Source organism: Ipomoea triloba, chromosome 14 (genome assembly GCF_003576645.1).
Source record: "Ipomoea triloba cultivar NCNSP0323 chromosome 14, ASM357664v1".
Taxonomy (NCBI): domain Eukaryota; kingdom Viridiplantae; phylum Streptophyta; class Magnoliopsida; order Solanales; family Convolvulaceae; genus Ipomoea; species Ipomoea triloba.
Genome location: NC_044929.1, coordinates 20,517,921 through 20,530,518, shown reverse-complemented (window position 1 = coordinate 20,530,518; position 12,598 = coordinate 20,517,921). Strand labels below are relative to the sequence as shown.

The 12,598-nt window shown below is 37.2% G+C and overlaps 3 protein-coding genes across 3 annotated transcripts; all 3 read left to right on the top strand.

The window, feature by feature from the left end:
* The first annotated feature begins 718 nt into the window (after positions 1-718).
* Positions 719-2,727, top strand: LOC116003835 (elongin-C). Its single transcript, XM_031243773.1, has 4 exons — positions 719-1,004; positions 1,164-1,269; positions 2,106-2,213; positions 2,397-2,727. The coding sequence occupies exons 1-3, from the start codon at positions 893-895 to the stop codon at positions 2,182-2,184; spliced, it is 297 nt and encodes a 98-aa protein (XP_031099633.1). The 5' UTR covers positions 719-892; the 3' UTR covers positions 2,185-2,213; positions 2,397-2,727.
* A 769-nt stretch (positions 2,728-3,496) lies between these two features.
* LOC116004242 (glucan endo-1,3-beta-glucosidase 8-like) lies at positions 3,497-5,662 on the top strand. Its single transcript, XM_031244207.1, has 2 exons — positions 3,497-4,279; positions 4,373-5,662. Exons 1-2 carry the CDS (start codon positions 3,939-3,941, stop codon positions 5,544-5,546), a joined length of 1,515 nt encoding a protein of 504 aa, XP_031100067.1. The 5' UTR covers positions 3,497-3,938; the 3' UTR covers positions 5,547-5,662.
* A 2,670-nt stretch (positions 5,663-8,332) lies between these two features.
* On the top strand, positions 8,333-11,389 carry LOC116005296 (glucan endo-1,3-beta-glucosidase 8-like). The gene is made up of 3 exons (XM_031245565.1): positions 8,333-9,012; positions 9,105-10,014; positions 10,936-11,389. Exons 1-3 carry the CDS (start codon positions 8,672-8,674, stop codon positions 11,194-11,196), a joined length of 1,512 nt encoding a protein of 503 aa, XP_031101425.1. The 5' UTR covers positions 8,333-8,671; the 3' UTR covers positions 11,197-11,389.
* The last annotated feature ends 1,209 nt before the right edge of the window (positions 11,390-12,598 follow it).

Genomic DNA, 12,598 nt, shown 5'->3' with positions numbered 1-12,598 from the left:
TTATTAAACTTTTAAATGATTTAATTATAATTAAAATTTAAAATGATTAAAATAAAAAAGCAACAACAAAAATTAATTTAAATGTTTGTAATTATCATTTTAATTAAATGTAGGAATGTTTATTTTAATTAATTTTTATAATTATAAATTTATAATTCAAATAAATAAAGAAATAATTAAAATATATGATAGAAAATGGTGGGTTCACAAAAAACTGAGAAAAAACTTTAAACTGATGTGGATAAGAGTTTTTGTAATTGAGTGAGATAGTGAATGATGAGGTGGATGTTGGGATTAGAGAAAAAACCCCAACTGATAAGGATGCTCTAAGTTTTTATTACCTTTTTCTTTTACTTCCCAACTTTTCATTCCACTTCCTTTAGTTATATAGTAAATGATCGTTATATTAGGAATCATGGTCCACTTGTAATGTGGATCACTAATATTAAGTTCATTCTTAATATATTAAATATTTATTTTTTGAAATTTCATTATTTATATATCGAAGATTCAAATATTCAAAATATAAATAATGAATATTCAGTATATTAAAAATAAATTTTTATTTATAATTCACATTATAATGTGGATCTTAATACACATAATATAAATTTGCCTCGATTAAGAAAGTAGGCCCAACCAGTGAAGGAAGTGGATTATAAATATTGTTAGATAACCCACGAGAAAAGAATTAAAGCCCACCAGTAATGAACCGACCCGATGACCCATACACCTTGCACCGGCCTTGACAAGCGAGAGTGCGAGACTGGAGCACAAATCGTTTTACCCGATTAAGCTTCGATTCTACACTGCTTTTCTGATCTTGGTTCGCACGCGTTGATCGAAATTCATTGACTCAATTTCTGTGGAGCAAAAGCTGCGGCGGACGGAGATGAAGAAGGAAGATACAGTCAAGCTAATCAGCGCCGAGGGCTTCGAATTCGTGATTGACAAGGAGGCTGCTATGGTTTCTCAGACCATCCGGAACATGCTCACTTCTCCAGGTTCGGTTTTTCGTCTGCTCCGTTTGAATGTTCTGAATCGATTTTGACTTTAAATTCTTTCAATCATCTATTGTGTCATAAGGAATTTCAGTCTTATTCGATTTCTTTCTGAATTTTTAGTTACTGGTTCTGATTTGGTTGAATTGTGTGTTGTCCTAGGGGGTTTCGCCGAGACGGAGCACCGGGAAGTGACTTTTCCGGAGATTAGCACCACCATTCTCGAGAAGATCTGCCAGTACTTCTACTGGTCCCTTCAATACGCAAGGTCTTGTTGTATATCTACCTTTCTGTTCAATGATTGCTTTTTGAAGTGGCCTTTGTGATTGCAATACTATATTGGTACCTATACTATTTTATGCCTGCAATATGAATATAACACTCAATTTTTGTATTTCAATCATCATTACCTATTATAGATTAGAAAAATTAGTTACAGAATATATTATATATTTATATGGATGAACACTGCCATCGATTACCTTCCATTCCATTTGGTATGAAGGATAACCAAAATTGGCTGTCTTATGCTAAGGTCATGAATTCAATGCCTAACTACTACTTTATTGAAAACAAAGATACGTTAAAATTTTCTTTTGCAACAAACTCCATGGTTTGGAGCTTTGTCCAAAGCATGCTGCCATGCTGCAATGAGGTTTTTCAGAGTAAGTTTACTGCTCGTAGGAGAGATTTCTCCATGTTGAGTAGGCTGGTCCCTGCATCTAGTTGAAAATTATATTTTAATCAAAGGAAAATCACTTTGGATGAGCTTTTTGTTTGGCTATTCGACATTCGACCTAGATTTTTCCTTGCCATCTTTGTAGATAATGCAGTTTTCTATTTACTCCACATCTTTATAGACAGTGCATACTGCATTACTCTTCATTTTTTCGTTATTTAACACACTTTACTTGTTTTTATCATTTCAAAGTGCATGGATGAGTGCAGGACAAATTGACAAAATTAGCATTATTAACTAACTCTGCCCCATGGAACTAGTTCAATTATTCCTGTAAATTTACTCCATCATTTGATAACTTATTTTACTTGGAGTTGGTAGTTGGTACTGCATAGGCGTTGCTGAAAATTTTTCATTAATTACAGGGGGAAGGAGACTGAGTTCCACATAGAGCCCGAGCTCACTCTGGAATTAATGATGGCTGCGAATTATTTGCACACCTGAGGACTCTGCCACCTGGGCAACAACTCCCGGTAAGCTATATTTGCTTTTCTAATCAAAATTGTATGATGTTCATTAATTATATTTATTCAGAAAGAATGATTTGAAACAAAGAATTCAGCCATTTCAAAATCTTATTAGTCCTCTCTTCCATTTTATTTGCAATTCCTACACTTGCCTTACTGACAGAATGCATTTTATAACCCAATGATCAGGATGGTTTCATCACCCGAGGTATAGAAACAAGTGCCATGTCTGGCATTTCCTTCAGGCATGGGAGTTTAGTACTTGTCATTTAGCACTAAGATTGAAATTGTAACATTCTAGACACTGGATTGGTGAAGTCATTTTAGACTATAAATTGTCTGACAAACTTCGACAACAATATCAATGTGTCTGCATATAAATCTGTCTCTGTTTTACTTGGATTCTTCTAATTCTGGTGTAAATACTTGCAGTATTGTACTATTGTGTTATGGTATTTTGAGAACAAATTGAACTGGTTTGCCAATTTTTATCATAAGATTTATGATCTCAAATTCTCAATTACTAGTGATTCTTTGACTTTATCACGAAATTATTTAGGATGTGATTTCACATTTATGTCGAGTAACATTATTCTTTTTTATTTTTGTGTTACTCTTTTTAATGAGGATTTGGATTAATTTAATTGTCAATTTTGTCTAAATAGTCATTTCAAATTTGGTGTTCAGGTTTGGGTTGGGCTCTTTATGCGCAAAATTTCAGTTTGGCTCTTTATCCTGAATTGGGTGATTGAGTGGGTGTATCATAAGGGGGTTGTTATGCCGTGGATCCAGGTCCACCTTGCAAGGTGGATCTGAGTCTACATTCACATTCACTATACTCTACATTTACATACACTATACTCTACATTCACACTTTGTAAACTTCACATTCACACATTACAGGATTATATGTTTAGTAACTATATTACAACTGTTATGCATTCACATATTCAAAACTCTATATTCACAGGTCTTATACTCCATATTCACAACTTTAGAACTCCACATTCACACATTACAGGGCTATAAATTGCTAGAACTTTTTAACTCTATTACAGATTCATACATGCATAACTCTACATTCACGATTTCTCTATATTCACAATTTGAAACCTCCACATTCACACATTTCTAGACAACTCTACATTCACACAATCATAAATCTACATTCACGATTTCTATACTCTACATTTACACTTTGAAACCTCTACATTCACACATTTTTGGACAACTCTATATTCAGCAATATGTTTACTAATTTTGTTTTAAAAAAAAAAAAAAAAGAGACGTAGTTTTGGACAGCATAATTTGCCATCATAAGGTCTTCGTGGTCAAATTCTTTCCGCATGGTTTTACTAATGTGGTTTATTGTACTTTAGCATCATAAAATGTAATTAATATATGGTTTCTATTTTGTATATTAAAAAAAAAAAAGTATTGGTTGAAAAATTAGTAGTGGTATACTGGTATGAATCTACGGTGAATCCTTGGTTTCCCAAATTCCCACCGCGAAATTCCCATCTTTTACTCTCGTTTACAAACATGGGAATACTTAAAGCGGGAATAGACCACACTGTTACAAACAGGATTACTGTTTGCTTTCGAAAAACTCCATCTCTTCCTTTCTTCCCAGTTCCCACCCAACCAACGAAATACATGTACTGATATACATCATATATCAGCCTAAATTCTGGTCACACTAGCTTCCGATCCGCTGCCATCAAAATCCAAATGGAGCGGAGGTGGAGTTGGGTGGCGGTTTTGTTGTTGTTGTTGGGAGCTGCTTATGGTGTAGATGGGTTTATCGGCATTCACTGGGGCAGATTTGCAACGCAGAGCTTGGTGCCATCAATGGTGGTGGATTTGCTTCTGCAAAATGGGATAAAGGAGATCAAACTGTCGTCGCCATCTCCCAACGTCCTGGAGGCCTTGCAGAGTTCCAGTTTAGGCGTCACCGTGGCCTTGCAGAACGATTTCATCAGACGCCCCAAATGGACCAGTAATGTAAAAAACATTAGCGGTTGGGTGAACGAACTTCTTCTCGAGCCTGTACAAAGAGGAGTCCCCATCAAGTACGTCTACAATCGAGAATTCTATAATCGAATCGAAGACGAAACTTGATTATATCTCATTTTTTTGTCAAATAATTCATCATGTTTTTGCAGGACATTGATTATTCTGGAAGAACCTTTATCGCTTTCCCGTACCCAAGTATGGAATATGACTGACGTTTTCGAGGAAACTGTGAGTAATCTGCAGATATATAACCTTTCGCACATCAGAACCACAACCATACATTCCACCGACGTTTTGAAGAATGTAAGCAAGCCATCGGAGGCCGATTTCCGCGACGACATCAAGGACAGGATGCTCCAATCCCTAAAGTTGTTTAAGAAGGCCAATTCCTTTTTCATGTTCAATTTGCTCCCCATCTTCTCCGTCAAGGTCAACAAATGGCCAATCGAATTCGCTTTCATGGATAACAACTCCAGTTTCACCATCGTCGACGGCAAATACACTTACACAAACGCCTTCGAGTTCCTGTTCGATTGCCTCGTCGTCTCGCTTCAAAAAGCAGGGTATCCTGATATGGAAATCGTGATCGGGGAGATCGGATGGCCGACGGATGGCGAGAAGCACGCGACTCCGGAGAATGCGGAACGGTTTTACCGCGGTTTTCTCAAGCATATATCGGAGAAGAAAGGGACGCCTCGCCGTCCCAACAGGAACATCGACGTCTTCCTTTCATCGTTGACGGATGAGAACAAAGTTCCACTGCAATTGGGACCGTCGCAACGTCACCGCGGGATCTACAACTTCGAAGGCACGCCCAAGTTCAAAATCGATTTCACCGGAAAAGGCCGCGACATCTTCCCGGTAACCGCCAAAGGCTCCGTGAAAATGCCGTCGCGGTGGTGCGTATTCAACGGCGACACCGCCAACATGACCAAAGTGAATGAGCAATTACAGTTGGCTTGCACCTTCTCCGATTGCACATCTCTGTCTCCCTCCTCTTCCTGCAGTAACCTCAACCTCACATCCAACGTCTCTTACGCTTTCAACATGTTCTATCAGACCAGCAACCAAGATCAAAAAAACGGGGGCTGCTATTTTGCAGGCTTGGGTGCACTAACCACTCTCAATCCTTCCGTGGGTACTTGTGAATTCCCGGTCGAGATTTTGACTGCGGAGAAGGTAGACGGTGGTATTCAAATCCCCTTTTATATTGGTTATGACAGATCTGGCGGTCACGCACTCAGATCTTCCCAAACACCACAAGTCTTGTTCATTGCTCTTTCATTCTTGTATTTGATCAAACAATTAGGGTATTTTGTATGAGATTTTGATTTTGATTTTTTTTTTTTGGGGATCCAGAGTTGTATCTTTGGGTTGTCAATATATTCATTTTGATTTAAATGAAACTGGTGTTAAATGAAATTGCAGTTATACCGAAATGATACTGTATTTGTATTGTAATGAAACTATGTATATATAAAATGAAACTAAATAACAGTTTCATATATTTGAGTGTATAATGTTGAATAAAACTGTATTTATAACGAAATAAAACTGTAGTTGTGTTGATATAAAATTGCAGTGCATGTAAAATCTGAATAACAGTTTCACATATTTGAGTGTATAATGTAAAATGAAACTGCATTTATATATATATATAAACTGCAGTGTATATAAAATGAAACTGAATATGTTATATACATGGAGTTACTTTTTGCGGAACACGTGCCGTTTATTTTTATTAAACGAAACGATATTGTTTTGATGCCTAGATTACATGCATTGTGGATTGCGGTCCACAATAAAATTTGCTGACATTTTATATTTAACAACGGGACATAATATAGATTGGCATTCATACAAATGTGAATAGTGGACACAAGTCCATGATATAACAATTGAGTTTGTGCACTTTAATCTAACTCAAGTTAATCCATGATTGAACAATGCAACTCTTCATCTGTTCTTTGTTGCCCTGGTGGTTTAGGACATTAGTTCTAGTTCTTCGCAATTAAAACATACCCTTGGTCCTACACGACTTCCTCCAAAACCACAACGTTCTCGATAACAACACCTCCACCTCCTCGACTATTATACCCTTCGTTGGTATAATTTTCTTGCGACACAAATGCACTCCTTCACCATTGTTTCCTTGTGATACAAAAATACTCTTTTCAGGAAGTTCATTATGCATGGCACATCCTTTTGTAGGCTTACACTTGCAAGCCACATGGCTTTAAAAAAAAAAAAAAAAAAAAAAGAAATATCATCTTCCACATCAGTTTGAAAGGGGCATCCTTTAGGGGGACAACCTAAGACTATCTTTCCCTGAAATACTCTTTCACTTTTAAAAGTGTAACATACCTCCATATAATCAAATTTGTAATTCTTTCACTATTTCCTTTACAGCCCTGCAATACTATTTTACTTCTAAAAGTGGTCTTACTTTCACATAACAATACAATAAAATACAAAAATAATACTCCCTCTGTCCCATTTTACCTGTCTTACTTTCATTTTTAGTTTGTCCCAAAATGTTGTCCTCTTTCCAAAATTGAACATCACCATCATTCTACTTTTCCCAATTTACCCTTATGACTTTTGCTTTCTTTATTGTTTTTATTTCCAAAAGTGAAAAAGTTAGGGGCATAACTGGAAAGCACATCACATTTACTTTAATTTCTTAAAAAGCGTGCAAAAAGCAAATGAGACATTTATTTCGGGACGGAGGGAGTAATATTTTAAAAAAGTACAAAAAGGTTGCTCGCTGCCGCATGCTGTCATGCAATAACCTTTGCAAGCTTGCATAACACCTAAACATAACCAAAAGAAAAAAAAAAGAAAAAAAAAATAAATCTATTTTGACATGCCAAGCCATCTTGCAAAGGCCATCATTTCAAACATAAGGATAGCCTAACACTTTCCATTCATGAAAAACCATCATCTTTATCGAGTACAAATCAAATAAAAAAATATGATTATAATGTTCTATGGAATGATCTCATGGCTCTAGGGACTCATATAACAACTTTTCACAAAATTTTGAAATTAAAAACTTTCCCAAAAAAATTCACGTCATGGTAATTTTGTGGTTAATTCAAGACATGTGACACTAACACTCATATAATAACACGCTTCTTTGTCCGATAGTGTCTGGAATGTTGAAACGTTAGTTTCTCAAGATATGATTCATTACAATAATATATTCGAGCACTCAAATATACTATTTCCAATGAACTGAAACAAAGGAAACACTTATGAATTTTCAAGAGAACTGGCTAAAAGGTTTTAAGATCTTTTTGGTTCATAGGGAACAAATGAGAGATTTTTTTTCTTCAAAGAAGTATAAAAACTTTATCACCAACACATGTATATATGAGAGTTATTAGAGTTAGAAGTAAGTAACACTAGCGACTCACTTAAGGTTTTAATCTGACAAAGCTTTAGCTTGTCTATATGGTCAATTTTTGGACGAACATTGGGCGCACCTGAGTGGATGTATGTTACACAAGAAAGAACCTTTATGCCACACAAATCAAACTCCATAAGAAGTTAGATTGATTTTATATATACTAGTAAAAACTCATATGCTTTTTTAATATGGTTCAAATTAAAAATCTTTCAAAACTCCATTTATCACAACTTAATTAATAATGGTACCTTTTGAAAATCAACTTCATTCTCATTGTCTCATTATTTATTTTGAGTGTATAATATATAAATGTATGTAAGATTCTTACTTACGAGTTAGGAGCACCCAACACAAAACATATATTCCCTTAAAATGATAACTTCTAAATACAATTATTTTAAACTAATTTTTTCCAACCACTTTGATTTGTGTGGAATTATCCTTAATTAATTATTGAGAATAATAAAACTTCAATTAACAAAATAGTAGAAAGTATGTTTACATGGATATGGTAAACCGGTAAATATAATCCTTCCTTGCTTTTAATTTCCCACCGCGAAACTCCCATCTTTTCCTCTCGTTGACAAAGCATCACAACAGTCAACCTCATAATCCCCCACCGGCCATTCTCAACCTGGATTCCTCTTATATAAACCTCCATCTATCTCTTTCATTTTCTCTCCGCCCAGCCAACACCATATAGCCTGTTTGGTAATTAATTAGCCTATCGCTATTAGTTGTTTGGTTAATAAGTTTTTTGTAACTCCAAATTACTAAAATTCAAAAGACGATTCAAAACAGTCTTTTCAATTAATTTTTTGAGAAAAGAAATTATACCAAACAGCTATCAGCTAATAGTTAATCTATCAAATAACTTTTTACAATCAGCTAATGTTATTAACTAATCATACCTTGTAACCTATTCAGCTAACGGCCGTTTACCAAACAGGGCCATTATATTATTACATACCGCCATAAATCCAAAACCTTAGAATTTGAATATAATTCGAAATTTAAGGCCCGCGATTAATATATAATGGCGCGGAATTTGAGTTGGTTGGCGCCGATTGCGTTATTGTTGTTGTTGTTATCGGGATCTGAGGGGTTTATCGGGATGCAATGGGGGAGATTCGCGACGCAGAGCTTGGTGCCATCAATGGTGGTGGATATGCTTCTGCAGAACGGGATAAGGGAGATCAGACTGTCGTCGCCATCCCCGAACGTGATGATGGCGTTGCAGAGGTCGGAGCTGGGCGTGACGGTGGCGTTGCAGAATGATTTCATCAAACGCCCCAAATGGTTGAGCAATATCAAAAACGTTAGCTCCTGGGTGGAAGAACTTCTCGTCCCGCCTGTGCATAGAGGAGTCCACATCAAGTATGTATCTTAAATTTTACCATATCTTATTCAATTCCTGGATGAATTGAAATAATATGTGAATAAATTAACTTTTCTACTTTACTTTATAGGACATTGGTTATTATGGAACAACCATTCACGATTAACCGAGGACCGATATGGAACCTCACTGATATCTTCAAAGAGACTGTACTTGCAATGGAAGAATACGGCCTTACGCACATCAAACCCACAACCAGCCATTTCACCGACATCTTGAAGAACGTAACCAAGCCATCGGAAGCCGATTTCCGCGACGACATCAAGGACAAGATGCTCGAGTTTCTGAAGCTCTTGAAGAACTCCAATTCCTTTTTCATGTACGAAATCTACCCCATCATATCCGCCGACGTCAACGGCTGGCCCATCGAATTCGCCTTCATGGACAACAATTCCAGTTTCGCAATCGTCGACGGCAAGTACACTTACCGGAACGCGTTCGAGTTTCTGTTCGACGCGCTGGTCGTGGCGCTTGAGAAAGCGGGGTATCCGCACATGGAGATCGTGCTCGGGGAGATCGGATGGCCAACGGACGGCGGAAAATACGCGACTCCGGAAAACGCGGAACGGTTTCACCGCGGTTTCCTGAAGCACATAGCGGCGAAGAAAGGGACGCCGAGGCGGCCGGGGAAGAATATTGACGTTTTCCTCGGATCGTTGACGGACGAGAACAAATTCGCGCCGGCTTTGGGGCCGATGCTGCGTCACCGGGGGATCTACGACTTCGACGGCACGGCGAAGTACAAGATCGATTTCAGCGGAAAAGGACGCGATATTTATCCGATCACGGCGGCCGGCACCGTGAAAATGCCGTCGCGGTGGTGCATCTTCAACAATGATACCAGCAACATGACCAAAGTGGATGAGCAATTTCAGATTGCTTGTAAGTATTTTGATTGCACCGCCCTGTACCCGGATTCTTCGTGCAGTAACCTCAGCCACTCCTCCAATGTGTCTTATGCTTTCAACATGGTTTATCAGGCATGTATTCTTATTTTTAATTATATTTTTTCGACAAGAGAAATATTAATTTCTCACCTGTTGACTTTAGTTAATAGAGAATCACTTAAGTTTAGCTATCTTAAGCTGTCCATAGAACACTCCCATGTGGAAGGGAGTGAGTTCGAGCCTCAGTAGAGGTATTTGTTGACTCTTTGTGCTTCAGTAGGTTGAGAAAGTACTATGAACAGATACTACACTATAACAGAGTCAGTAGAATTCAAAAAAAAAAAAAAAGCTGTTCATAGAACTCAAACTAAGGAGTGAAACTTGTATCATTGTCGTTACCAAGTCAATAGCGTGTGGCGTGACAAACTATACTATAGATCATGGCTCACATTGCTACGTGGAGTACTAATAAAATGTTTTTTATTATATTGAATAGTATAACCACTGCTGCAAAAATTAACCTAGGGCACTAGACAGCCTTAGACCGAGGCGAATTACCCCTTAGGAGGTCGTCTAGGCGCCCAACTCGATCGAGTTAACTTTATCGAGTCGATCTTTTTTTTTTTTTAATTATATATATATATATATATATATATATATATATATATATATATATATATATATATTATAGTTAGTTGCTAAGCGCTAGGCATTACTCTACCGGCCGACTAGCGTCTAACGCCTACTGCAACCATCTGTATACCTAAAAATGACAGTATAATAAAATAAATCTTTAAAAAATAAACATTCAATGTACTAAAAATGAATATTTAGTATATTAAAATTGAACCTTAATTATATGGCTAGTCTACGTTGTAAGGTGTGATCATGGTCTATGTATAATGATTGTTGTGGACCATAAATTTTATTCATTTCTTTTATTTTAGTAATAAAATTATGACATGTGACGAGAGTTTTACTCACTTAGAATCTGTGTATAATTTTTCTTAACAGGGCATGAACCAAGACCAGGAGAGCTGTTATTTTGCAGGGTTGGGTGTACTAACCCCTTTTGATCCTTCAGTGGGTTCTTGTAAATTCCCAGTGGAGATTTTGACTGCGGAGAAGGTAGATGGTGGCATTCAAGTCCTCGGTTATATTGGTTATTCCAAATCCACCAGTGAGAGACTCAAATGTTACACAACACTACAAGTGTTGCCCATTGGTCTTATGTTATTATTTATGTTTAAAAAACAGTTGAATTTTTTAGTTTGAGCGTGAATGTTTATGATACGACATGGGACATGCACGAGAATGGATTGGGACAGATGAGGTGCATAAATTTGATTATGTTCAAGTGATATGTGTATAAATCTCTATTGTACATACGACAACAGAATATATGAAATATATCTATTGTATATATGACAATAGATTTTATGGAATATATAAACTTTTCTTTACTTTATTTTGTTCACTTATGATTTTTCTAAAGTTACTTTCTTCTCTTCATTCAAAGAAAAGCATTCTAATGTAGTTGTGGATGGCGTTTCGTGGGAAATACAGGTAAGGACATGGATATTTGAAAGATCAAATGGAAGACCATGGAGAAAGATTGCAAAGCCACCACTTTGGTTATGGTCTCTTGTATAACTTTTAGTTGAAATAAAACATGTCTAATGTAACCATTGTCTTCATAAAAAAGTAATCTACTAATAAATATGCAATTTTTTTACTTAAGGGAAAGCCTGCAAAAGTAATTCAATAATAAATATACAATCTTCATCTTATGGAAAAGTCATCCGTCACTATTCGAAGGTGAACACGTAATGAAATCCCTTATAACAAAAGAGTTCTAATTCTCTTCTTGTGAGTTGCCATTTAGGGAATGCTTTAAGGACATCCACATTTATGAATTTTGGTGAGATTTTTTAGGCAAAATAGGTGATGTGAAAGTGAGAAGCAAGAGAGCAGAGTAGATGGGGTTCCTAGGAGAGACACAAGTTTTTTGTCTATATAATTTTTTATTTTTTATTTTTTTTAAAAACTCAGCTGGTGCAGGTGGGGCGCCTTGAGGGTGCCCTCACTTAATATTAGAGTTATACTACATCTACTCCCAAATTATACTCCCTCAACTTTACTCCATGTGGCAAATAAGGATTGGACATTTTCATCATGTGGTTCCCAGGATAGGTGTCTACATCAAAAGTTTATGAGAGGGGTACGAGTTGGGAGTATGAAATGGGAGTCCATATAGTATTTTCCTTAATATTATTTCTCTCTTCTTTTTTTTTTTTTTTTTCTCCTCATCTTGAGATGTTTTAACCCTAATTGATTAACCCAAGAATTTAGGAATAGAATTAAGTTTGCCAAATGCAAGAAACCAACTAAAAACAAACGTCCAACCATATACCTTGGCAACTACGACAAAGATAAACCCAAGAATGTTGCAAGTTGTTATTGTCATCATTGGCAATAACACCATCTGTCCATCTCAACTCTTAGTAGTTCACTAGTTCCTAGTTATTAACCCCCCCCCCCCCCCCCCCCCCCCCCCCCCCCCCCCCCCCCCCCCCCCCCCCCCCCCCCCCCCCCCCCCCCCCCCCCCCCCCCCCCCCCCCCCCCCCCCCCCCCCCCCCCCCCCCCCCCCCCCCCCCCCCCCCCCCCCCCCCCCCCC

Coding starts and splice junctions, on each gene's coding strand:
- LOC116003835 (XM_031243773.1), top strand. CDS start 893: ATGAAGAAGGAAGATACAGTCAAGCTAATCAGCGCCGAGGGCTTCGAA. Junction 1,005..1,163: donor GAACATGCTCACTTCTCCAG/GTTCGGTTTTTC, acceptor GTGTTGTCCTAG/GGGGTTTCGCCGAGACGGAG. Junction 1,270..2,105: donor TGGTCCCTTCAATACGCAAG/GTCTTGTTGTAT, acceptor CATTAATTACAG/GGGGAAGGAGACTGAGTTCC.
- LOC116004242 (XM_031244207.1), top strand. CDS start 3,939: ATGGAGCGGAGGTGGAGTTGGGTGGCGGTTTTGTTGTTGTTGTTGGGA. Junction 4,280..4,372: donor CAAAGAGGAGTCCCCATCAA/GTACGTCTACAA, acceptor ATGTTTTTGCAG/GACATTGATTATTCTGGAAG.
- LOC116005296 (XM_031245565.1), top strand. CDS start 8,672: ATGGCGCGGAATTTGAGTTGGTTGGCGCCGATTGCGTTATTGTTGTTG. Junction 9,013..9,104: donor CATAGAGGAGTCCACATCAA/GTATGTATCTTA, acceptor TTTACTTTATAG/GACATTGGTTATTATGGAAC. Junction 10,015..10,935: donor CTTTCAACATGGTTTATCAG/GCATGTATTCTT, acceptor TTTTCTTAACAG/GGCATGAACCAAGACCAGGA.